The sequence below is a fragment of the Geotrypetes seraphini genome, chromosome 6 (assembly GCF_902459505.1).
Source record: "Geotrypetes seraphini chromosome 6, aGeoSer1.1, whole genome shotgun sequence".
NCBI lineage: Eukaryota > Metazoa > Chordata > Amphibia > Gymnophiona > Dermophiidae > Geotrypetes > Geotrypetes seraphini.
Genome location: NC_047089.1, coordinates 37419243 through 37445884, shown reverse-complemented (window position 1 = coordinate 37445884; position 26642 = coordinate 37419243). Strand labels below are relative to the sequence as shown.

The window sequence follows — 26642 nt, the reverse complement described above, 5'->3', positions numbered from 1 at the left end:
TAACTTTCTTCCCATCTCTTTCCCTCCTGCCCTCCCAGTAGCATCTCTCCTACTACCTCCCTCCAGGTCCAGTAGCAGCTTTCCCTTTATCCAGAAGCTTCCCAGCCTTCAACAGTGGCTTCCTCTCCTTCCAGCAGCTCTCAGTACTTGCCTGCAGCAGTGATTTCTTGGGTCCGTTGCCATCTCCAAGAAAAGGGGAAGTTGCCGAAGTGAATCACAGCCCTGGTAAGTACGAGAGCTGCTGGGAGGGGAGACAGCCACTGTTGAAGGCTCCCATGATCTTGCTCCTATGCGCCCTGCATATTCACGGCCCCCCAAGTCGTCAAAAACAGCATTGCACCACAGGCCCTGCCGCCCAAGATGAGCCGGAGGCCCCTACCTGCCGCATCCTGCATGTGGGCAGACTCTCAGCACAGACACTGCTGATAGCTCCAATCCACACGCTAAACCCCCCCCTCCCGCGCACGTTGACCATCTCCCTTTTACCTGCACTTTCCCCGTTGCCCTCTTCGGCAACTCGGCAGGGGCAGCGATCAAGACAGGCTGCTGATGTCGGGACCTTTCCTCTCTGAGTCCCGCCTATTTTGTTTCAACTTCCTGTTTCCGCATAGGCGAGACTCACAGAGGGAATGCCCGATGTCGGCAGCCTGTCTTGATCGCCCGAGGCTGGGAGGAACAGCAGATTTCCGCCAACACCACCGGGGCAGGAAATTTAACGTCGTTGATCTCGCCGGCCCTGTGCGGACCGGCAGGAATTTTCTGCGGACCAGCGGTTGAAGAACAGTGGCCTAAAGAGATTATATATACACGTGACTGTATATGTGTGTGTATATATATACACACACATGTGTATATAATGCTGAATAGAGTTGACTTTCAATGAACATCAAGAAAGGAAAGTGACTATAAAGTTGATTACAAAGTCTAATGAGCTGTATCAGATTTTGTAATGACTGATATAACATTAAGCTGCATTTCATTGGCTTATGTTATAAGAATTGAAATGTGGCTTCCAGTAATTTAGTTGAAACAAGCAGGCTGGCTTATTTATCTGGAAAATTTATCTTGGATTAGCATCTTGTTCACATGAAGATGCAAATGAGCTCTTCAACAAACTTGTGTATAATATTTTGCAGCAGGAAAACCAGGAAAAAACAACTTATCCTCACTGATGTGTAGTTAATTATTTATTTGCAAATTATCTAACAAAGCCTTTTTTGTCTTCTACTTTCCTGAAAATCCACAGTTGATGAGCAGTTTGCATGATCTTTCCCCAGGCCTTCCTAGTTCCTCCTCTGCAATTTTTTATTCATTTTGAATTACAATTGAATTTTGAATGTAACGAATGATACTGTATGTAGAATTTTACTATTTGTTAACTGGGTAATATAGAGCAAAATATAGCTAAATAATTATACAGATTTGTTTTTCACAAACAAGGGTTACATCGTAGGTCAGGGGTCTCCTAGCATGTGGCCCCAGCAGTCCTCCATTGTGGCCATCAAGCACCTCCCCCATCAGTTGGTGTTCTCCCACTCTGAGCCAGAATAAAGTGCTGGTTCGCCAAATACCTGCTGATCTTCTGTGCTGTGTGTATGGCGCAGTGGTTGAAGCTACATCCTCAGTAACCTGGAGTTGTGGATTCAAACCCCACGCTGCTCCTTGTGACCCTGGGCAAGTCACTCGATCCTCCATTGCCCCAGGTACGTTAGATAGATTGTGAGCCCACTGGGACAGATAGGGAAAGGTACTTGAGTACCTGATTGTAAAACTGCTTAGATGACCTTGATAGGCGGTATATAAAAAAACCTAATAAACTTGAAACTTGAAAACATTTCCCCTATAATATTGAGTAGTTAGGATTAAATTCTAGTATAGTTTACTTAGGGGCTTTGTGATTATTTATTGTCAGTCACCCTAACTGAATGGTTTATTAGTTCTAGTCAAAATTTAGATCACCTAGGGCTAGACTATCGCTGGCTTTTACAAAGCTGCAATAGAGGTTCAAGATTCTTTTATCCCTTTAGTTATCATAAGGTTTTGCATTAATGCACCATCCTTAGGCACTGCGTTCTTTATTTGTTTTCTAATTCTCTTTTCTGTGGCCAGACCTGTGAGTGCTGTCATATATGTTGGCTCTTCCACCCATACTTCAAAGAATAGCTTGGGAGTATTTTTGTGGGAGAAAAATGAAGAAGGTAGAAAGGATGAGTGCTTGACTTATATGTGAAACACATGCCCCCTGTTTTACGAAGGTGCGCTAACCGATTAGTGTGCGCTAAACACTAATGCGTCCATAGATTAAATTTCAAGTTTCAAGTTTAATAAATTCTTTGATTAGATCGCAAAATCTCATTTCAATGCGATTTACATCAGATAAAAATCAGATAAAATAATAAAATCCACATATATCACATATTCTGCTAATTGACATTAAAACATTAGGGAAATGGGCAACTTAAATTACAATATTAAAAAAATAAAACAAGAAATAAAATCGGGTATAGGTTTAGTACACACGGGATGGGAGACACATACCCACATATTTCAGTAACCTCCTCATCCTACCCTAAAATATAGTGCGACTGATCTATTAAAAGGTGTCTTTAAAAAGCCAGCTCTTTAGGAGACTTTTAAATTTGTTCAATATTTTTACTTCTCTTAAATTAAGTGGAAGTAAGTTCCAGATTTGGGGGACTGAAACAGAAAAAATCATGTCTCTCCTAGAGTATATAACTTTTAAAGAAGGGACTGTTAATAGGGCTTTGTCTTCTGATCTTAAAGATTTTAATGGGGAGTATGGTATTAAATATCTTTCTAGAAATGCCGGGGCTTTATTTATGAGTATTTTATGAGTAAGTAGAGCCATCTTATAAGTGATTCTATGGATTACTGGTAGCCAGTGTTTTTCCTTTAAAAGTGGTGTTACGTGATCAAATTTTTTTCTTTTTCATAATTATTTTTATTGCAGTATTTTGAATGATCTGGATTCTACGTATTTCTTTTAAAGAGGCTCCTTTATATAGGGCATTGCAATAATCAATTTTTGATATTACCAGTGAATGTATTAAAATATTTAGCGCTGATTCATCGAGAAAAGCTGATAGTGATCTAATCATTCTTAGCCTATAAAAACAGGCTCTTACTAGTGTGCTAATTTGTTCATGGTAGTTCAATTTTTGATCTAACATAACTCCCAGAATTTTCACTTTTGTAACTGCTTTAAGGATTATTTTATTCATAATAATATCGGTTCCTAGTTCTAGTGCCTCTCTACAAGGAAAAAGTATAATTTCAGTTTTAAGTGTATTAAGTGCTAGCTTATTGTCCTGTAGCCAGCGTGCGCTATTTGATTAACGCACCTTAGTAAAACAGGGCCATTGTCTCCTGAAAACATTCTAATATTGGATCACTAGGAAGTGTGTATTTCTGCTATATTTTAGTGCATAACAGGTATGCGTAATCTAAGAAAATTTTAAAAATAATTTGAATGTTGTGCTTATGTATATCAATACATACAGTTTATTATTGGAAGCCTAAATTGATAACTGTGTTTTCAAGCTACACATTTTTACTGTATTTTATACCTTCAGTGTAGTGTAAAAATGCTTACGCGTTACCAGGTTTTTCCTTTGCAGTCCATTACTTTTTTTTGACTTTTCTGTAATTATTTTTATATAGCCTAGAAGCCTGCAGGAAGATCATGAAGTGCTTCTTGTCAAGACTGATCAATCTGGAAGAGCATGGCCTTTGAATGCAATGACAGAACCACTGGAGCCGAAAGGAGGAAGAAGAAAGAGACAGATGGTATATTTTGTCTGTTTAAATCTATGGAATGCTCTACTCATTCAAAGGTCTTAGCATTAATAGTGGTAAAGATATAGGAACATCTGCTAGAACGACAGTTTGTTTAGCTTGAGGGTTATTATATACTTTGTGTGTGTTGTGCATTTATAGGAGCTAGTTCTCTGGGTGCAGTAGATGCCGAGCACCCCAGTGGGTAATTTACGTTGTTTGGTGTGTGTGTGTTAAAAATAAATATATACCTACAAGCACACAATAACCGTCTTTAATTTTTAGTGCGCAAATGCTGTTTACAGATAATTTATGCTGGTGGTTCTGAGTACCTGTATTGTTCAGTCACTATGGGCTCCTTTGACAAAGCCGCGCTAGCGGTTTTAATGCACGCACCAGATTAGTGTGCGATAGCCGGAAATCTACCACCTGCTCAAAAGGAGGCGGTAGCGGCTAGCGCGTGCAGCAATTTAGCGTGCGCTATTCCGCACGTTAAGGCCTTAGCGTGGCTTTGTAAAAGGAGCCCTATGAATGGAAATAACCTGTGGAAATGTTTTCTTAAATGAAACTAAAAGATCTGTATTTTGCTTGTATAATTTTTCTTTACTTGGTATCCTTCTGAACTGGAATTGAATTGGGCTATTTTACTATAACTTGCCAGATTTCCCATGGACTACTTATCCTTTAAGGGATCAAATAGAGATGGTAAATACCAATACTTTCCCTAAGCCCCAGTCAGACAAGTAGAGGAAGAACAGCTGTGGCCTGTTGCACTCTTCACATCATTGACTGCAGAAATCTTGCTTTCCTTTCTCCATCCCAATCCTCCCCTCTTCTTCCCCCTCCACAGCAGTGGGGGACACAGTAAGCATGCACTCTCAGACTCTGCAGCTTTTTCCTCCTCATGTTTCTTGTTTAGAAAGGAAATGCATAAAGGAGGAGAAAATCATTTGTAACCTAGCAGAATATAAGGTGGAGAAAACAGCAAGAAAGGTAATAGGAACTTTAAAGGGTAGGAAGGGCACTTCCGGTGACGTCACGACCCAAGATGGAGGGTTAGAGATTTTGCTCTGACTCTCCCTCCTCTATAGCGTCCCATTCCCGGAGCGAGCTGCTAAAACCCGACCTCGCGCAGCGGCGAAAGTGCGGGGGAAGCTGAGCGCACCTCTACGATGCCGGTAAAAAAATGAGTGGAGCCCGGCAGGGCGTCGGACCGCGGCGGCGAGCAGGGGGGCCACCGCCATGTGCGAGGGACTTCGGGCCTGTCAGCGCGCGAGTCGGCGCAAGAGTCGGGGGAAAGCGTGTCGGAGGATGAGTCTGAACGTGGCGCTTCCCCGAGGCTCAGACGTGCAGGATCGGCGGCGGTGGCTGTAGCTGTAACTAAGGCTGATTTGAAACTGTGGGCTGCTGAAATTAAGGAGGAGGTGGCGGCGGTGAAAGGAAAAATTAAAGAAGCTGTGAAAGAGATCAGGCAGGACTTTGCAGACCTGCTCAGTAGAGTGGATGAAACTGAACGTCGGATGGGGGAACAAGAAGAGACGGTTCAAGGACTCACCACGCAGGTGAAGGCAGTGCAGAAAGATCTTCTGGACTGCTGTGCTCAAGTGGAAGATTTGGAGAACAGGTCCAGACGGAACAATGTCCGGATCCGGGGAGTTCCAGATACTGCTGAATATGGAGATGCTGTGGCTGTGGTACAGGATCTTGGCCGGTTCCTACTGGCGGATGACGGGGCCTCTGAGACCACCGGTGGGGGCCTGAGAGTGGATAGGGCGCACCGAACCCTCGGTCCAAAAACTGGGGATTACCCGAGAGATATCATAGCCTGCATCCACCATTTCCCTGATAAGGATCGATTGGTGAAGAAAGCTAGAGAAATGGGTGTTATTCCCTGGAAGAATCTGAGAGTGGAAATATTTCAGGATCTGTCGAGCATCACTTTGCAGAAGCGGAGAGAGTTTCGTCCGTTGTTGGAGGTGTTGAAGCAACACAGCCTGCGCTACCGCTGGCTGTTTCCTTTTGGCCTATTGGTCACTATTAATGGTGTGCATAAGCGAGTGTCAACAGTGGCGGAGCTGCAGGCGCTGCTCCTGAAGGAGGGCCTGGTGAAGATGGGCGACTCCGTGCTGAGTAACGTACCTGCGCAGAAGTTGGAGAGGTATCAGTGGAAGGCGGTGCCCCAGAGAAGGAGAGGACGACAGCGTGGTCGACAGGAGGGGGAGGTGGCTGAGCAGAATGCAGCCGCAGTTCCTGACACCTGACTGGTGAACTGAGGGGGCTAATTCTCATGGCTCAAGTGATATGGACCTTGATCATGACCCAATGGGGACTGTGAGCATGTTCTTGGGACTGTATGAATCGGAGTCGGGGAGGTGATTGGTGGGAGGTTCTGGGGTGTGAGGGGTTTGGATGTGGGGACGGGATGGATTAATAAGGTGACATGAGGGGGGGGTGTTGTCACTTGAAGTCTTGGAGGTAGTGGGGAGAGTGGGTGCGAGGGTGGGGTGGGGAGGGGGGAGGGGAAGAATGGGGAGGGGGGGAAGGGGGGAGAGCTGGAGGGAAGGGGAGGGGGGGGGGCATGGGGTCTGGAAGGGGAAGGTGGGGGGAACAGGAGGGAGGTGGGTGTGTGTTCCTAATCGAAAATGGGGGGGGATAATGTACTAAGAGTGGGCAGTCTGAATGTGAAGGGGCTTAACATGCCGCGTAAACGGCAACTGCTGTTGAAAGAAGTTAAGCGCCTATGTTTTGATATTTGTTTTGTTCAAGAAACTCATTTTGTGAAAGCTGGGGAAAAACTTGTACAGTTTCGGGACTATCCTCTGAGGGTTTGGGCTTCTAACAGGGTGGAGCGAAAAAAAGCGGGGGTGGGGATTTTGTTTTCTCACAGGCTGAAGGTAGTTCCCGATAGGGTATGGAGGGATGAGGGTGGGAGGTGGCTCATATGGACTGGGACTATTGATGGAACCCGGGTAACGTTGGTCAATTTGTATGCACCAAACTCTCAACAGGGCCACTTTTTTGATCTTCTATTGGCTAGGATTTTGTCGGTTAAGGTGGGGCATTTGGTAGTGGGGGGAGATTTTAATTTGGTTCTCAATCCAGCCTGGGATTCCACGGGTAAGGGGGGAGATAGACTTAAGAGTGATAGAAAATGTCTGAAGAGATTTCTGGAAGTCCTTAATGTGGAGGATGGGTGGCGGGTGCAACATTGGATGGGTAGGGATTACACGTTTTATTCTCCAGTACATGAGGTCTACACTCGCATAGATATGATATGTGTGGATAAAGGGTGGGGGGGTAAAGTGAAAGAGACCAAGATTGATACCATAGGTTGGTCGGACCATGCCCCGCTTTGGATGGATCTATGCTGGGGTGGGCCAAGGGGAGGGGATACGTACTGGAGGTTGAATGATACCCTGTTGGGAGATCCAAACGTAGTGCATAAGTTAGAAACGGGGATCTCTGATTTCTTGGAGTTCAATAGTGTGGATCAGTTCTCCCCCATGACAATCTGGGAGAGTTTGAAAGGAGTGTTGCGAGGGGAACTGATATCTATTGCAGCTTTTAAGAAAAAGTCCCGACAGAGGGAGGAATTGAAGCTACGGGCAACGCTCCGCACTTTGGTGGACCAACATAAGAGGGGACAGGGGGGCCCGCTGCTAAAGCTCCGACTTCAGGAAACCCGAATGGCTCTGGGGAAGTTGGAGGATGAGGGGATTAAATTTAATCTGGAGAAATTGAAGCTTAAATATTTTGAAACAGGAAACAGAGCCAGTAAACTTTTGGCTCACAGGGTCAAAACGCAGCAATCTAGGAGTAATATTCTGGCTATTAAGGAGCGTGATGGCACAGTGCTTACTGATGATATAAGTATACAGAAACGGTTTCAGGAATTCTATCAGGAGCTATATACCCCAGAGCTTAAAGGCTCTGTGGAAGAGAGCCAAGCCTATTTAAGGGATTTGGGGTTACCCACCTTGTCCAGCTCGGATGCACTGGGGTTGGAGGGGGATATCACGGTGGATGAGGTACTCCGAGTTATTAGACATTTGAAACCGGGAAAGTCCCCAGGATTGGATGGGTTTACAGGGCTATTTTATAAGAAACTCTCCCCTCTAGTTGCACCTTTGTTAACTAGATTGTTTAACTCCCTGCACGAGGGGGAATGTTTACCTTTTTATATGCGGTTGGCGGGGATTACGATCCTTCCTAAGCCTGGGAAAGATGAGTCCTTATGTGGTAGCTATCGCCCTATCTCCCTCTTGGGTATTGATACTAAAATCCTAGCTCGTATCCTGGCTGATAGGATGGCGGCTCATATGCCGGACCTGATCCACCCAGATCAGGTGGGGTTTATTGGGGGGCGCCAGGCGGCTGATGGTATACGGCGGGTGCTGAATCTGGTGTGGGAAGCCCGAAGATCGGGGTCTCCCTGGGTGGCGGTAGCGGTGGATGCCGAAAAAGCGTTCGACCGAGTAGATTGGACGTTTATGGAGGCTGTCCTACGCCAGATGGGGTTTGGGCAGCGATTTATCTCGTGGATCCTCACGCTGTATCATAACCCGATGGCTTGTGTCAAAGTAAATGGGGTCTATTCCAAACCCTTTGAGTTATATCGAGGGACGAGACAGGGGTGCCCGCTTTCGCCACTGTTGTTTGCTTTGGTGATTGAGCCTTTAGCTCAACGCATACGTTTATCTAGGCTAGTGAAGGGGGTGCAGGTGCAGGGGGTTGAGCATAAATTGTCCCTCTTTGCAGACGATATCTTGGCCATAGTGGAGGGGTCGGAGAGCTCGCTTTTGGCGTTGAAGGATTTGATGCAAGAGTATGGACGGATTTCTGGCTTTAAAGCTAATCTGTCTAAGACAGAGATCTTGAACATCTCAGTGCCAGCGGTGGAGGCCCTGGTACTGCAGCGTAGGGTTCCCTTTCGCTGGGTGAGGGGCCCAATCAAATACTTGGGGATATGGCTGGGGGCAGACTGGGAGGACCTGTTCCGCCTTAATTACCCTCCTTTAGGAGTGGCACTACAACGGGACCTGGACAGATGGGATCATTTGTATTTGTCTTGGATGGGCAGAATGGAGGTGATCCGCATGATGGTTTTGCCCAAATTTCTTTATCTTTTTCAGGTGTTACCTGTAGAAGTACCCAAAGCATACTTTGCGCGTTGGAATAAGTCTCTTTTACACTTTATATGGGGGGGTAGGCGCCCCAGAGTGGCGCGATATGCCATGTTCAAATTTAAAGAGGAGGGTGGAATGGGAATACCTAATCTGGAACAGTACTATAGGGCGGCACAACTTAGGGCGGTGGTGGAGTGGCATGCGACCCCAGCTAAAATGTGGGTTCTCGTGGAACAGGGTCTCCTGGGGATGCCTAGGGGCATTCGAGCTTTGTCATACTTACCATGGGTGGGGTTAAGGGACAGGGAGATTGCCGCTATTCCTAATCCTTTTATACAATGGACGCTAAGGATTTGGAGTGGGGCTGGTAGGAAATTGGTGGGTGGAAAGCGGAGATTACATCTTATGCCCATTCGGTATGCGGAGGATTTCACCCCGGGTAGGGAAGGGGGAGTCTTTTGCAGATGGGAGCGACGGGGGTTACGTTGTTTTGGCCAGCTATTGGAGGGGGAGCGTATTCGTGAGTTTCCTGAGGTCCGGGCTTCCTTTAATCTAGAGCAGAGCGATGTGTTCCCTTACCTCCAGGTGAAGGATTATGTTATGCGATGTAAAGTGAGAGACTTATCCGCTTATAAGCGTTCCGGGTTTGAGTTATTACTGGGGGACTCGGTGAGTCGAGGATGCATTTCCAAGTTATATAGATTGATGCATGCAGACCCTGACCAAAAAAACTAAGTATATGAGGGCTTGGGAGGAGGATTTGGGGCACACATACTCGAGGGAGGAATGGGAACAAATTGCATTACGCATACATCATGTAGCGGTAGCCCCGCAATTGGTTGAAAATGCACTTAAACTTTTGGTGCGATGGTATGTCACCCCTGTGGTGATTGCAAAGATGAGTGCATCCAATACAGGGGAGTGCTGGAGGGGATGTGGTCTGAGGGGTACATTTTTTCATATGTGGTGGGACTGCCCCCGTGTTGGGGACTATTGGACCCAGGTGTTCCAATATGTGGGGAGTTTGTTACAATGTCCATTCCCATGTGGAGCAGCAACAGCTTTGTTGGGGATTATTCCGGGGAATGTGGAGGCCACACAGGATAAGCTGGCAAGACTGGCTTTTACGTCTGCCAGAATGGTGCTGGCGTCCCTGTGGAAGAGCACTACAGTTCCAACGGTGGAGATGATGAGAGTGAAATTGAGTTGGGTCTGTGAAAAGTTTAGGCTTTCCGCTTTACTTACCCGCCAACGGCAACAATTTGAGGACCTGTGGGGACGATTCCTAGAGGTGGAGGGGGACCTTGCGGTTCGGGATCAGGCTTTGGAGACTTAGCTGGGGTGATCACATTGTGAGTGCTATTATATTTCCTTTGAAGCTTTGGACTATATTCAACTTTTTCTTCCTTTTTCATGCTATCTCCTGGGTGGGGGGGGGGGTGTTGAAGGAGTATAGGAAGTGGGATACTTTAGGAGGATCGGGGGGGGGAGGAGGAAGGGGGTTGGGGGGGAGGGACGGGGGGAGACTTGATATACTGTTTTCATTGTATTCATGATGTTGATGATATGTTATACTATGTACTCGTAGTACTTGTGCGCACAGTGTTTAAATAAAGAATTTCAAAAAAAATAAAGGGTAGGAAGGGGAAAGAGGAGTGGAGGAGATTAGTAGGAATGTGGAGGGAGGTGAAGAATCTGAAAGGAGTAAGAGAAAGTTAGTCTAAATGACGAGCAGATGAAAGGAGTCATAGGGGGCAAGGGTAGGAGAAGAGAGGAGCAAAAAAGTACCCGGGGGAAGGCAGAGGAGAGAGAGAGAGAAAAACCTGACACCTGTGGGCTGTTATATGCCAGCTGACTTGATCCACCTTATCTTAGCACACCAATCAAAAATGATTTCTTTAGGAATATGTTTCTCAGGACAGTTTGAGAAGGTAGTTGAGCTCTGTTTGGAATAATAATACTGAAAGTAATGTAGTTTCAGATGTTTTTCCAGTTGAAGAGAAGTGTCAGATAAGACAACTTTATTTCAATTCACTTCTAATTCTGAAATTCTAGTTCCAGAAAGCATAACCCATAGAAGGATGTTTTATTTATAGGGAAGAGAGAAGGCAAATCACAAGCCGCCAGGATTGATTTCAAGACCACTTTGAAACTGCTGTAGATACAATTCTTAGGATTAATTTTATAAAGCTTTGGCAATGTGTAAAACATGTTTTACACACAGAAAAAAAAGCTTTTATAAAATGTGCCACTGCATATTTGTGTAAAAAAAATATGCACCTACGTTTACATAATTTGCTTAGGGTATTCCTGAGAGGTATAGTTTAGGTGATTGGTTCTCAAACCTGTGCTAGGGGACCAGCCAGTCGGATTTTGAGGATATCCCTAGTGAATATGCATATAACATACATTTAGAAGAAGAGAAAAACTAATACATATATGCACACAACATTAATAATTTATTAATCAACCTTACTTTTTTCAAAAATATTATAAATATATTAAATATACCACCCTCTGACTTATAACAAACACCTATTTCAACAGACAACCCAGGCAAATGCCCTTGTTTCCCCGAAAACCTGGATAATCAGTTCCACATTGTCCAGTGTTTTATTTAAAATGTCCTTGCCAAACTGGTGCTTCATGGATTAAATTCCTTCTTTCATGATAAGATCTTGTTCTCTCTTGAATAACAACTGACAGAATGTTCAAGCCAGCCCATCACAATCTTGCGTTTCGCCACACAGGCGTCCTCAGGAGCTGAAGCCACTTCAGATTTTCACTGTATTTTTCTCTCTACAAGATAAGAACATAAGAATTGCCGCTGCTGGGTCAGACCAGTGGTCCATCATGCCCAGCATGCTCATGCGGTAGCCTTCTGGTCAAAGACCAGCACCCTAACTGACACTAACCCTACCAGCGTACATCAGTGTTCAGCAGGAACTTGTCTAACTTAGTCTTGAATCCCTGGAGGGTGTGTTCCCCTATGACAGACTCAGGAAGAGCGTTCCAGTTTTCTACCACCCTCTGGCTGAAGAAGAACTTCCTTACGTTCGTGGGAAATCTGTTCCCTTTCAACTTTAGAGAGTACCCTCTCATTCTCCCTACCTTGAAGAGGGTGAAAAACCTGTCCTTATCTATTAAGTCTATCCTCTTGAGTGTTTCGATCATGTCCCCTCTCAATCTCCTCTGTTTGAGTGAGAAGAGGTCCAGTTTCTCTAATCTTTCGCTGTACGGCAGCTCCTCCAACCTCTTAACCATCTTAGTTGTTCTTCTCTGGACTCTTTTGAGTAGTACCGTGTCCTTCTTCATGTACAGCGACCAGTGCTGGATGCAGTACTCCAGGTGAGGGCGCACCATGGCCCGGTACAGTGGCATAATAACCTTCTCTGATCTGTTCGTGATCCCCTTCTTTATCATTCCTAGCATTCTGTTCGCCCTTTTCGCCGCCGCCGCACATTGCGCGGACGGCTTCATCGACTTGTCGATCAGAACTCCCAAGTCCCTTTCCTGGGAGGTCTCTCCAAGTACCGCCCCGGATATCCTGTATTTGTGCATGAGATTTTTGTTACCAACATGCATCACTTTACACTTGTCCACGTTGAACCTCATCTGCCTTGTCGCAGCCCATTCCTTGAGCCTGATTATGTCACGTTGTAGATCTTCGCAATCCCCCTGCGTCTTCACTACTCTGAATAACTTCGTATCGTCCGCAAATTTTATCATCTCGCTCGTCGTATCTATGTCCAGATTGTTTATGAAGATGTTGAAGAGCACGGGTCCAAGCACTGAGCCCTGTGGCACCCCGCTAGTGATGCAGTCCGAGTATTGTCCATTTAGCCCCACTCTCTGTTTCCTATGCTCCAGCCAGTTTTTAATCCACGTGAGTATTTCACCCTCAATTCCATGGCTCGCAATTTTCTGAAGTAGTCATTCATGTGGAACCTTGTCAAATGCCTTCTGAAAATCTAGATATACAATGTCAACCGGGTCACCCTTGTCTTTCTGCCTGTTTACTCCCTCGAAGAAGTGCAGCAAGTTTGTCAAGCATGATCTTCCTTTGCTGAAACCGTGCTGGCTGGTCCTCATCAGCCCGTGTCCGTCAAGGTGATCAGTGATGCAGTCCTTTATCAGCGCCTCTACCATCTTTCCTGGTACCAAGGTTAGACTCACCGGCCTGTAGTTTTTTGGGTCTCCCCTCAAACCTTTTTTGAAGATCGGAGTAACATTTGCCACTTTCTAGTCCTCTGGAATCTTTCCCGTTTTGATCGACAGATTGGCTATTAGTTGAAGCAGTTCAGCTATGGTCCCTTTCAGTTCCTTGATGCCATCCGGTCCCGGGTATTTATCGCTCTTGAGCCTATCAATCTGCCTGCATACCTCTTCTAGACTGACCGTTAATCCTGCTAGTTTCCATTTTCACTTCCAGCATATAGCCTGATGGGTTCTGGTATGCTGTGTATATCCTCTTTGGTAAATACAGACGAAAAAAATGTGTTCAGTTTGTCGGCGATTGTTTTGTCCTTCTTTAGCGCTCCCTTTACTCCTTGGTCATATCAGAGTATCCAACGGTCCCACCGCTTCCTTCGTGGGTCGTTTCTCTTTAACATATTGAAAGAATGGCTTGAAGTTTTTCACCTCCTTGGCTATTTTTTCCTCGTAGTCTCTTTTGGCCCCTTTTACCGCCTTATGGCACCTGCGTTGATGTTGTTTGTGGTTATTCCAGTTTTTGTCCATTTTTGATCTTTTCCATTCCTTAAATTAGGTTTTTTTTTGGCTCTGATTGCTTCCTTCACCTCTACAGTGAGCCACGCTGGTTCTTTATTCTTTTTCCTCCTTGATCCCTTGTTGATATGTGGTATATATAGATTTTGTGCCTCGGTGACCATATCCTTAAAAAGAGTCCAAGCTTGCTCTAGCGTCTTTATAGTGTTTATCCTCTTCTTAATCTTCTTCCCCACCATCCCTTCATAATTCCCTTTTCGGAAGTTTTGCACCATGGCCGTCTATCTGGACCAATGTTTTGCCCCTGTGTCCAGGTTGAAGCGGATCATATTGTGATCACTGTTTCCCAGCGTCCCTTCTACTTCTACATCCTGTGCCGGTCCTTGCAGCCCATTTAGAATTAAGTCCAGAATTCCATTTCCTCTCGTGTTATCCTTGACAAGTTGCTCCAGGAAGCAATCGCCTACAGTTTCCAGAAACTTGGTCTCTCTAGCACAGCCGGAAGTGCCGAGGTTTCATTCTATCCCCGGATAGTTGAAGTCACCCATGATAACTACGTTGCCTCCATTACAGTTGCATTTAATCTCATTCGTCATTTCTCCATCAATTTCTTCGGACTGCCCTGGGGGTCGGTAGTAGATGCTTATCCTCATTTCCGGTCCATTTGTTCCCGGAAGTTTAACCCGTAGAGACTATAACTTATCCGTCTGTTGTGGCATGTTCTCTCCAGTAGATTCAATTCCCTCTTTGACGTATATGACAATGCCTCCTCCTTTTTGAGTCCCTCTGTCTCTGCGGTATAGTTTGTATCCTGGTAGCACCATGTCCCAGACATTTTCATCAGTCCACCGTGTTTCTGTGATGCTGATGATGTCCATGTTATCCTTTTGTGCCACAGCTTCTAATTCACCAATCTTATTTCTGAGGCTCCTTGCATTCGTGTACATACACTTGAGCTTGCAGCCTGTTTCCTTCTTGTACATCTTTCCCTCTTGTGTCCCTTTCGGTCTGTCTTGTCTGCGATCTGGTGAGTCTTCCCCTCCATCTTCCTGCACGGTATCCTTTGGGTATACCGGTTCCTGAATCATCCACTCTTTCTCTCTGTTGACTGTTGGCTTTCCCCTTCTTCCTAGTTTAAAAACTTCTCAACTTATTTCTTGATGTTGCTTGCAAGTAGCCTCATTCTGTCTCTGCTGAGGTGGAGTCCGTCCTTCCTGTATAGCTTGCTCTTCCCCAAGGGACTATCATGCTAACCTTAACTTATATATCAAATACCACTCTTTCTTTTCAAAATTATATCAGTATAACATATACCTGTAATCACATTTGTTAATCATACAGCAATTGCAGCTTAGGCTCAAAAACCACATCTCCCTCTGGAAGGAATAAACCGAACTACAAGACCAGACAACCTAACTTGCTCTTATGCTGCGTAATCCCTCCTCCCAGTTAATCCAATCAGTGGACTCACAAGGAGTGCCACTCTACCTCTTTATTCAATCCCATTGGTTCTGTAGTCCCCATTGAAAAATAAACCTCTGTTCTTTCTGTAGTAAAATCTCAGATATATTAACCCCTCCCCCCCCAGGGAGATGTACCTGCAGCAACACTACAAATCGTAAATCCTCTACTCTGTGTTGAGCTGCCTGCTAATGGGTAACCAGTAGGGTCTCCTGTTTTACCAACCTAATATTGCTCAAATGCTGGGCAATACGTAATTTGATTTTTCTTTTTGTGTGGCCAATGTACCCCTGCATACATGGGCATTTAATCCCATAGACTACTTGAGAAGTGTTGCAATCCGCATAAGATTTTAATCAAAATTCTCTCCCAGTAGATGGGACAACTACCCGATCACAAACCAGCACATAATCACAATAAATGCATCCACTGCATTTAAATTGACCAACCTTGGCATCCCTAGCATTAGCACCTCGTCTATAAGTGGAGAAAGTCTCCGCTAGATTGCGTCCACGAGTGAACGCAAACCGAGGCAGATCACATAAACCCAGATGTAAACAGAGGATATCCCAATTGTCATGGATAACCTTACGAATCAACTGAGCCTGAGGGGAATAAGGTAGTACACATGTCACCCTTTGCTCTCTATTCCGACCAGAGCGCAATAATAGCCATTCTCTCTGCGTATACTTGGCCCGTTTCACAGCTTTGTTAATCATTCTCTGGGGATACCCCCAGTTCAGAAACCTCCCACTCATTTGATAAGCTTGACGGTCAAACTCTCGGGGATCCAAACACAATCTTTTTAGCCTCAGAAGTTGTCCTACTGGAATGCTATTTTTAAAAATTTTGGGGATGACAACTTGCATTATGTAATATCGTATTGCGGTCCGTGGGTTTTCTAAATATTGAAGTGGTGAACTGACCGTCAATGATCCTGATCTTAAGATCCAAAAATTCAATTACACAATCCAACACCGTGGCCTGGAATAACATGTTGGCATCACACTCCTCCAAATATTGCAAGAACTCCTGTAATCTAGCAGGAGTTCCTGACCATATCAAAAGAATATCATCTATGAATCTCCTCCAGGCCACGATGTCCTGATGGTAAACCGAATTCCAAATGTGCAATCATTCAAATTTCGCCATATACAGGCACGCAATGGACGGGGCGACGGTTGCACCCATTGCCACCCGTTTTGTTTATAAATAATATTCTCCATTAAATTTGAAATAATTGCAACTGACAATCAGTTCACCCACATTTCCCCAAAATGTTTTTAAACCCTCTGATATGTCCAACTTATTTATTTCTTCTTTCACCAATATAATAGCTTCCAATTGAGGTATATTTGTATACAGAGCTTTCATGTCCAAGGTTACAAGAGCCCTCACTCCATCCGTTGTTGTTTGACTTAAAATTTGTATCAAATGAGTGAAATCCTCAATAAATGAGGTAATTTGATGCACCAAGTCTTGTAACTAAAAGTCCAGGAACTGAGACAAGGGCTGGAGTAATGACCCTTTGCTGGAAACTATGGGCCTCCCTGGGGCGCTGTTAGACTCTTATGCACTTTTGGTATAAAGTAAATGTTTGATGAACAAGGGTATTGCACCATTAGGTACCTATACTCCTTCAAAGAAATAACACCATCTTCCTTTGCCAACTATAAACTTGCTGCCACTCATGGCCCTAGTTCAATAATAGGATTGCCCTATGGCAACCTGCGATAATACTCAGTATCTGACAGTTGATGATATGCTTCCTGATCATATGCAGATTTATCCAAAATCACAACAGCCCCTCCCTTATCTGCCCTGGTTATTACTACCTTTGTTATCTGGCGACTTTATTTTTCTTATCATCTTGTTCCCTCTGTGCTCTTAATCCTGTATCTAAAGTCTCCTTATGCATTTACTATTTCTTTCTTTTCCTTCTTCACTTTTTGCATTACAACCATCTTTGGCACTGATTATTATGTTCAGCTTTCTTCAATTTTTCTATTTGTCTATTCCATCTAATCTATTTACTTTTCCATCACTTCCTCTCCCCTTCATCCACGTGCACCATCACTTCCCCTCCCCTCTGTCCATGCACACCTGTCCTCCCTCTCTTCTTCCCCCCACTCGTCCATCCATGTGCACCATCTCTTCTCTTCTACTTCCTTCCAACAATGTAGACCATCTCTTCCCTCCTCTTCCACTTTATCCATGTGCACCATCTCTTCCCTTCCCCTCCCCTCTATCCATGTACACCATCTTTTCCACTTCCCTCCATTCATGTGCACCATCTCCTTTCCCTCCCCTCTTGCCTTCCTATCCTCTCCATCCATTTATTTGCACCATCTCCTTCCCCTCCTCTCCTCTCCATCCATGTGTCCCCAGTTCCTCTCCTCTTTGTCCCTCCCATTCAGTGTCTCTCCATCTTCCAGTCTCCCATTCCACCAAATATCCTCCCCTCCCGGTTCCAAAGCCCCCCTTTACCACAAAAACTACAAGGTCACTGATGCGGCAGTGATTCTCTAGTGCTGCCCGCAGCCTCCTCTACTTAGTTCCTTTACTTCGGTCTACCCAGGCAGAAACATGAAGTTGTTTCAGAGCGGTGTGGACTGCAGCAAAAGAACAGTGCAGAGGAGGCCACTAGCAGTGCTGCAGAATCGCTGCCACGCCAATGCCCTCCTTGTAGTTTGTGAGGTGAAGGGGGCTTTGGAACACGTTGGAGAGCTGCAAGCCGCACAAGAGGTCCCTGTGGGCTGCCATTGGCTTGCAGGCCTTGCAGTGAAGAACAAACAAACTTAGGGGTCTTATTACTTAATCACAGTAGAATTTATAGCTACTACAGCTGAACACAGGAATATACTCTAGGGTAGCTGCAAGTTTTATGCAGCAACTATCTAGATTAATAAAACATTCTCTAGTCCTGTCCTCAGACTAGCAGCAGTGTTTTCTTCTCCTGTCTGCTGTCCACCTGAAGGGCAATACTGGTATCCCTCCTCTTGGCCCCTTTTCATTAATATAGATTGTTAGTTTTTCATTTTCCTATGATTTATTCCTTTCCCTTCTTCTTTTTATGGTAATTATGGGTCCTCTGTTATAGTTCTCTGTCAGTATGCTGCTCTTTGCTAGTAGATGAGGCAGTAGAAACTGTGTGGAGATAGCTGTTTTCTCCCTTTCATCTGAGTGTGGTGCCTGTGATGCAAAGATTTTTCTGCAGTAGGTGGGCTGGAAAGATAATGGCTTCTCATTGTCTGTACAGATGGAGAATGGCTTACACGGAGTTTCTGCATATAGTAGGTCATACTCCTACATGATATCACCTGCTGCAAGCAGAGATCGCTTTTTTCCTTTGTCCATGATACCCTGAGCTAACCCTGGTGGGAGAAGAGAGCTGTGCTATGACAGATTGATGCTAGGCTCATGGCCATCAGCAGACAATGACTTTGTAACTCCTAAGATCTCCCAGCACTTTCCAATATATGTTGAACACTACAGGGGTCAAAGCCAAGCAATGAGAGATATCAGAGGAAAGTAACTGCCAATCTGAAACCTCATTTAAAAAAATAACCTGCTTTGTGGTCTTGTAAAGATTAGGTGCCTGAAACAAGAGCAGTATATCATGTGGAATTAAAAATGATCATTCAGAGTTGGAAGATTAAATTGCTTCTTTTTATCATGTTTCTTTGCTAGTTTCACTTAAATGATTTCTTGTTAGTATTAACTGTTTGAACTTGTCTTTGTTCAAATCTTAAATTGCAAGCTTTTATGGATAGGGGCACTTATGATATGATATAAATTATCTTGTACAGTTTTGAACACTGAATGCCTTTTAAATAATAGTATTGGAAATAGCAGTATTAAAATTTTTCTTAGGGCTTGTTTATCACAGATAGCTTAAAAATACTTTTCAAATTGCAACTGAAATCTGAATGATTCTGGTGGCTTGCGAATTGTTCAAAGCATGTAAAAATTTAAAAATGTAGTGGTAATTTGTAATAATATGCTATGAAAAACAAAGAAGCAAAGTAATATTCTCAGATATTCTCACTGGATGTGGATGCTGTGTCCCCCTCCCCCTCCCCGTACCTTTAAAAGTTGGGAGCAGGAGGGATGCTCAGTCCCTGAGGTGCCTGAGCCAATCAGGGACTTCTTTAGGGATGAGCCTAAGGAAGACCCTGATTTGCTCAGGTGCCTCAGTCCCCTCCCAAGGGAGGAACCTAAGGCGCCTGAGCCAATCAGGGCCTTAGGCTCCTCCCCGTGCATCACATGATGCACTGGGGCAGGGTCTAAGGCCTTCAGTTTGTCGCTGGAGGCCTCCTAAGCAGGAGGGACTGAGCACCCCTCCTGCTCCCAACTTTTAAAGGTATGGGGAGGAGCCTTAGGCCCTGCCCTGGTGCAAGCAAAAAAAATAGTGAATAAATCACTGTTTAAAAATCAGCCAACAGCGATTGAGTTGCTATCTTTAGTGAATCTGGGCCTTAGTGACATCCCTCCTTAAAGCATTGCTTCAGTGAGTCGTGGCTAACTGATTAGCACCAATATACTCACTCTCTACTCTAGATACTTGCATTTATCACCCTCCCCCCCACCACCACTCACCCAGACAAACTGAAGTGGCTGGTGGAACTGTGGGCAACACTGATACTGAATTATTCTAGTATTCTGTAATGAAACCTAGTTACTTACTGTAGTTTCTGTTGTAGAATAGGTTCTTATACAACCTTGGAGCATCCAGTTACGGAATTGCCTCCTATGTACATTAAATGGCAAAATATTTCAGTATTTTGCATATCTTATTTTAGTATGAAGGGCCTATTTGCAAAAAATCTTTACAAACTTTTTTATGAAGATAAACTTTGTAGTTTGCTAAATGTGAAAGTTTACGACAGTTCTTTAATGCAAGAGACAGTGAAAACAAGCAAATAAAAACATTTTCATTAGATGATTAGCATAAAAAAAGATAATGGTACCTCAAAAAGTCCTTTTATGTGAGTTCTGAAATATTTGGTCAAATATAACTTCAAAGATCTTACATTCCTCAGTTCTGAATTTCCCTTCTGAAAGGGTCATTGATGCAGTGCTTATCTTATACTCTTCTCAACCCAAAAGTTAGTTAAGCATTATATTAATTTAGTTCACAAAAAGGCATCACCCTATATTTTTGATTAGCATTCATGTCCAATCATTCAAGTCAACTAATCTGGCAAGCAATAGTACTTTATATAATAAGTTTGTCTGAAACTGAAATATTTTCTAAAAGCTATGGCTAAAATTAATTCTTCCTCCACTATGGTGTGCAAGATCCTATGCTCTGACAGTGTTTAGGCTGGAAGAAACTGATAGAACAGTAAACACTAAATCATTTTTTTAAATTCTAGATTGCTACCCATATGGATAAAGAAAGAATCAGATACTTTCAGGATGATGATAATCACACACTTCAAGATTTGGTCAAAGAAGAAAAGATGGGAACAGCAGAGGACCAAAATAGACTCTTCATGCGAATGGCATCTAAGGTAAATTGTGCATATAAATACATTTTGACATTGTATTACAAGGCAGATTCTGGCATTGATGGCATATCACTTATGCTGTAGAACAGGGGTATCAAAGACCCTCTTTGAGGGCCGCAATCCAGTCAAGTTTTTAGGATTTCCCCAATGAATATGCATGAGATCTATTTGCATGCACTGCTTTCATTGTATGCTAATAGATCTCATGCATATTCATTAAGGAAATCCTGAAAACCCGATTGTATTACAGCCCTCCAAGGGACTTTGACAACCCTGCTGTAGAATAAGTTGATTCAACAACCTGTATTGATGTGCTTTCTTTTGTTGGCCTAAAGTATTATCCCAGGACAAGCAGGCATGATATTCTCACATGTGGGTGACGTCATCTACGGAGCCCCGGCGCGGACAGCTTTTCAAGCAAACTTGCTAGAAGTTTCAAGTTTGCACACTGCACCACGCATGTGCGTGCCTTCTGCCCACTAGAGGGCGCATCCCACCTCGTGGTCCTCAGTTCAAATTTTTCCGCGGAGCAAGAAAGCCCTGTGGATCTGAGCTCCAGTGTTTTTGCCTTCTAGCTGCCGCGTTTAGTTTGTTTATTGATCGGAGTAATCGCGGTGCTGCTTTATTTTTCGTCCGTCTTACAAAAAAAAAAAAAAAAAAAAAAAAATAATAATTGTTTTTCGTTGGGCTCCGGGGGCTCCCGGAAGCCTGAGCCGGGGAACGTCGGTCGTTCCCGGCCTTCTTCTTTTTCTCGTCGATGTCCCGTCCTGTTACGGGATTCAAGAAATGCAGCCGGTGTGAGAGACTACTCTCCATCACCGACCCTCACCGGTGGTGCATTGTCTGTCTTGGGCCCGAACATCCAACAGCCTCGTGTGATCGCTGTGCTACCTTCCAGAACAGGGCCCTCCGTCGCCGTAAGGCCAGAATGGCGGAATTGTTCGCCGTCGACGCGCCGCCCAAGGCCTCGACGTCGGCCCCGGCTTCGGCCCCGGCCTTGACCTCGGCCTCGGCGTCCTCGGGGGCCTCGGCGTCGCCTCGGCCCTCATCTTCGAAGCCGTCGTCATCGAAGCCAGCTTCGGGTAAGTCCTCTGTTCCATCCCCTTCAGCAAAGAAGCCATCCTCGAGTCAGGCCAAAGCGGGTGGGTCGACCCCGGCCCCGCATCGGACCTCGACTCCGCACACCCCGAGGGAATACTCGAGACCGAGGTCGCCCTCCAGGGAGTGTGCCCCGGACTCGGAACTCCCCACCTTCGTGGGGATTCCGGCCTTCCAGGATCTCCTTCGAGCCTTGATCTCATCGGAGCTGTCGGGAGCCCTGGAAGTGCTGCAGCGTGCTGCGGGCCCGGCGACGTCGACCTCGGCCGGGGCGCCCTCGGCCTCGGAGGCCCCGGTCTCGGCTCCCTCGACCTCGGGAGCCCCGGCCTCGGCGACCTCGGTCTCGGGTATTGCGGCCCCGTCCACCTCGGTCTCGGCCCCGCCCCGGACCTCGACCTCGGGGGAGCCTCCTGAGCGCAGTGTCCGCCCAAAAGAAAAGTTCCGCAGAGTGCGCCGACTTTCCTCCTCGGCTTCGGGATCTTCCCCGGACGCCTCGCCCTCGAGGCGACCTCGGACGAGGCGCCGATCGAGGAAGCCTAAGCGACCCCGGGGCTCGCCTCGGCGCGATCGTTCCTCGTCGTTCGGGGGCGAGGCGCTGCAGGTGTCGGAGTTGCGCCTCGATAATCCGAGGCTCCTCCGCTCACCTCGGGGAAAGTCTTCCCGCGCCGCCTCGCCGAGGAAACGGGAGAGGACCCCACGGACCCCGGGATCCTCCCCCAGGGACTCCCCTAGGAGGATGATTTCACCCTCCCCCTCGAGGGCCGTGGAGAGAGGATCCTGGGATTCAGGATCGGTTAGGAATCCTCAGTATTCCCATGAGGCCTCCCCCCGCTCCTCGGTGGGACGGTCGAGAACCCCGTCCCCCCAGGCTAGGCCGTCCTCCTTCTCATCTTTTGTCCAGGACATGGCCCAAGCCCTGGGGATTGACCTGATGGTAGGTTCCAAATATTCCAAGGAATTTCTAGAGGAACAGGACCTTCCCACTCCCCCTAGAGAGGTACCTAGACTCCCTCTCAACAGTGTCCTCCTGCAGACCTGGCTGAAGAACTTGTCGAGCCCTCTTACAGGCACGTCTGTCCCGTCAAAAATGGAATCAAAGTATAGGACGATTCCCCCGAAAGGGTTTGATAAGGCGCAGCTCTCCCACCAGTCCCTCCTGGTGGAATCTGCCCTTAAAAAATCACAGCCCTCACGGGTTTCTGCGGCGGTTCCACCCGGCAGGGAGGGGCGGACCCTGGACAAGTTTGGCCGTCGCCTCTATTCAAACACTCTGATGGCCACCAGAGTTCTAAATTACTCCTTCACCTTTTCCTCCTACTTGCGTGGGATGGTGAAGGACCTTCCTCAATATCGGAACTCGTTACCGGACTCCAAAAGAGCAGGATTCGATAAGTTTATGTCCAACCTGTCTCAATTGCGGTTGTACCTTTTCCATTCAGTGTACGACACCTTTGAGCTGGTTTCGAGGGTGTCGGCCCTCGCAGTGGCCATGCGCCGCTTGGCCTGGCTTCGCACCCTCGACATGGACCCAAACCTGCAGGAACGTCTTGCAGACCTGCCCTGTGTGGGGTCCGAGTTATTTGACGAGTCTTTGGAGGCGGCGACCAAACGGTTGTCGGAACAGGAACGCTCTTTAGCATCCCTGGTCCGCCCCAAACCTAGGCCCCCGCCACAGAAACCTTTCCGGCCTCCGCCGCGCCGGTACCCCCAGAAGTCGACCCCGTCCTTCTCAAGACCGCCTCCGAGACGTTCGTCTCAACGAGGCAGAGGGGGACAAACCCAAGCCCCGGCGCAGGGCCCTTCTAAGCCCGCGCCTTCCTTTTGACGGGCTGAGCGGACGGGGCGGGTTCCCCTCCGCACCCTCACCAGAACCCCTTCCTATCGGGGGGCGTCTTCGGTCCTTCCGGAAGGCATGGACCGCGATTACCTCAGACGCTTGGGTGCTCCGGATCGTCTCCGAAGGCTACTCGCTCAATTTTGTGTCCTCACCACCGGACAGTCCCCCAAGTTTAGCCTGGTGCAACCGGTCGCAACTACCGACCCTTCTGACCGAAGCCAAAGCTCTCCTGAAGCTTCGGGCGGTCGAGCCGGTCCCCAAGGACCAGTGGGGGACGGGATTTTACTCCCGTTACTTTTTGGTCCCAAAAAAGACCGGGGACATGCGCCCCATACTCGACCTCAGGAAGCTCAACAAATGCCTGGCCAGGGAGAAATTTCGAATGCTATCTCTCCCGGTCTTGTATCCTCTCTTGGAGGAAGGGGACTGGATGTGCTCCCTCGACTTGAAGGAAGCATATACCCATGTCCCGGTGCACCCCACCTGCCGAAAATTCTTACGATTCCAGGTGGGAGACCTACACCTCCAGTACAGAGTCCTGCCCTTCGGCCTGGCCGCGTCCCCACGAGTATTCACGAAGTGCATGGTAGTAGTGGCGGCAGCCCTGAGGTCTCGCGGGCTCCACGTGTTCCCTTACCTGGACGACTGGCTCATCAAAGCCCCGACCAGGGAGGAGGTTATCTCAGCGACCCGACAGTCTATTGCCTTCCTGCAAACCCTCGGATTCGAGATAAACTTTCCAAAGTCTCAGTTGAGGCCGGCTCAGTCTCTTCAATTCATAGGTGCGGTGCTGGACACGGTGCGCCTGCGCTCCTACCTTCCGACCCAACGGTTGGAAGTCTTGGTACGGATGAGCCGCCAGGTCTCTCAACTACCAAGGGTGTCGGCCAAGCGCATGATGATGCTGCTCGGCCATATGGCCTCGACGGTACACGTCACGCCATTTGCGAGGCTGCATCTGAGGATCCCTCAGTATACACTCGCATCACAATGGCGCCAGGAGTGCGATCCGGAGTCGCGCCTCATTTCGGTGACTCCGCTTTTGCGGAAATCGCTAAGTTGGTGGACAGACTCTTCAAATCTGTCCACGGGACTAATGTTTCGCACTCCCCCATTTCGCAAGGTTCTGACCACGGACTCCTCGGACTACGCGTGGGGAGCCCACCTCGACGGTCTTCGCACACAGGGCCTGTGGTCGGCGGAGGACCGTCGCTGTCACATCAACGTGCTAGAGCTTCGGGCCATCTTCCTAGCACTTCGAGCCTTCGTTCACGTAGTACAGGACCAGGTGGTCCTCGTCCGCACGGACAACCAAGTAGCAATGTACTATGTGAACAAACAGGGGGGAACGGGGTCGTGGCCCCTCTGCTCCGAGGCCCTTCGCCTCTGGGAGTGGGCGGCCTCCCGGAACATCTTCCTCCGGGCGGTCTACATCCAGGGGGAACTGAATTGTCTGGCGGACAAACTCAGTCGACTCCTGCAACCCCACGAGTGGACTCTACACTCAGCAGTTCTGCACGAGGTCTTCGCTCGCTGGGGAACGCCACAGGTAGATCTGTTCGCCTCTCCGGAGGCACACAAACTACCACTATATTGTTCTCGGATGTACTCGCGGGATCGTCTGGAGGCGGATGCCTTCCTTCTCGATTGGGACGGGAAGTTCCTCTATGCATTCCCTCCTTTCCCTCTGATCATGCGAACGTTGGTACACCTCAGATCGTCCACGGCCACGATGATTCTCATAGCTCCTCGGTGGCCGCGTCAGAACTGGTTCTCCCTACTGCTCCAACTCAGCGCCAGGGAACCCCTTCTTCTGCCTGTCGGTCCTTCTCTGCTATCTCAGAATCAAGGATCCATGTTACATCCCAATCTGCAGTCATTGCACCTGACAGCTTGGTTTCTTGTTCCCTGACCCCTCCGGACCTGTCTCAATCAGTGAGGGAAGTGCTGGAAGCCTCCCGCAAGATCTCGACGAGGCTTTGCTATTCGCAGAAATGGACCAGGTTTTCCACCTGGTGCTCTTCTTTCCTCCTGGACCCGGTATCGGCCCCGGTACCCTCGGTTCTGGACTACTTATTCCATTTGTCGCGCTCTGGCCTGAAAACCACTTCGGTGCGTGTCCATCTTAGTGCGATTTCCGCCTTCCACCAACACCTGGATGGACGCCCTCTGTCTCTCCATCCCTTGGTGACACGCTTCATGAAAGGATTACTCAGGGTTTGTCCCCCGCTCAAACCTCCCCCAGTCGTATGGAATTTGAATGTGGTTTTAGCTCAACTGATGAAACCACCCTTTGAGCCACTCAACAAGTCCCTCTTGAAATTTCTGACTTGGAAGGTGGTGTTTCTGATTGCCCTCACCTCCGCTAGGCGGATTGGGGAACTACAAGCCTTGGTTGCGGACCCACCCTTCACCGTATTCCATCATGACAAGGTGGTCCTCCGCACCCATCCTAAGTTTGTCCCGAAGGTTGTTTCTGATTTCCACCTCAATCAGTCCATTGTCCTTCCTGTGTTCTTCCCTAAGCCCCACTCCCATCCTGGCGAGACGGCGCTTCACACGCTTGACTGTAAGAGGGCGTTGGCATTTTACCTTCAACGCACCAAGTCCCATCGGAAGGTCCCGCAATTATTCTTGTCCTTCGATCCCAATCGATTAGGGCACCCAGTTTCCAAGCGCACTCTGTCTAACTGGTTGGCGGCGTGCATCTCCCTTTGCTATACTCAGGCTGGCCTTCCTCCCCCGGGTCGAGTCACGGGGCACAAGGTCCGAGCAATGGCAGCTTCGATAGCCTTCCTCCGTTCCACCCCGATGGAAGACATATGTAAGGCTGCCACTTGGTCTTCGGTTCATACATTCACCTCTCACTACTGTCTGGACACTCTGTCCAGGAGTGACGGCCGGTTTGGCCAGTCAGTTTTACAAAATCTGTTTTCTTAAAATTGCCATCCTCCCACCTGCCCTTTTTGGTTTGGCTTGGAGGTCACCCACATGTGAGAATATCATGCCTGCTTGTCCTGGGATAAAGCACAGTTACTTACCGTAACAGGTGTTATCCAGGGACAGCAGGCATATATTCTCACA

The 26642-nt window shown here is 47.1% G+C and overlaps 1 protein-coding gene across 6 annotated transcripts in view; it reads left to right on the top strand.

Moving 5' to 3' along the window:
* CWF19L2 (CWF19 like cell cycle control factor 2) overlaps positions 1 to 26642 on the top strand; it is a 348561-nt gene that overhangs the window by 119077 nt on the left and 202842 nt on the right. For 5 of the 6 annotated variants that reach the window (XM_033949144.1, XM_033949147.1, XM_033949143.1 and 2 more), the window contains 2 exons: positions 3682 to 3807; positions 20489 to 20626. The exons of the other annotated variant lie outside the window; for it this stretch is intronic. In XM_033949144.1, coding sequence (XP_033805035.1) covers positions 3682 to 3807; positions 20489 to 20626 — 264 coding nt within the window. The remainder of the gene's footprint in view (positions 1 to 3681; positions 3808 to 20488; positions 20627 to 26642) is intronic. 6 annotated transcript variants of the gene reach the window in all.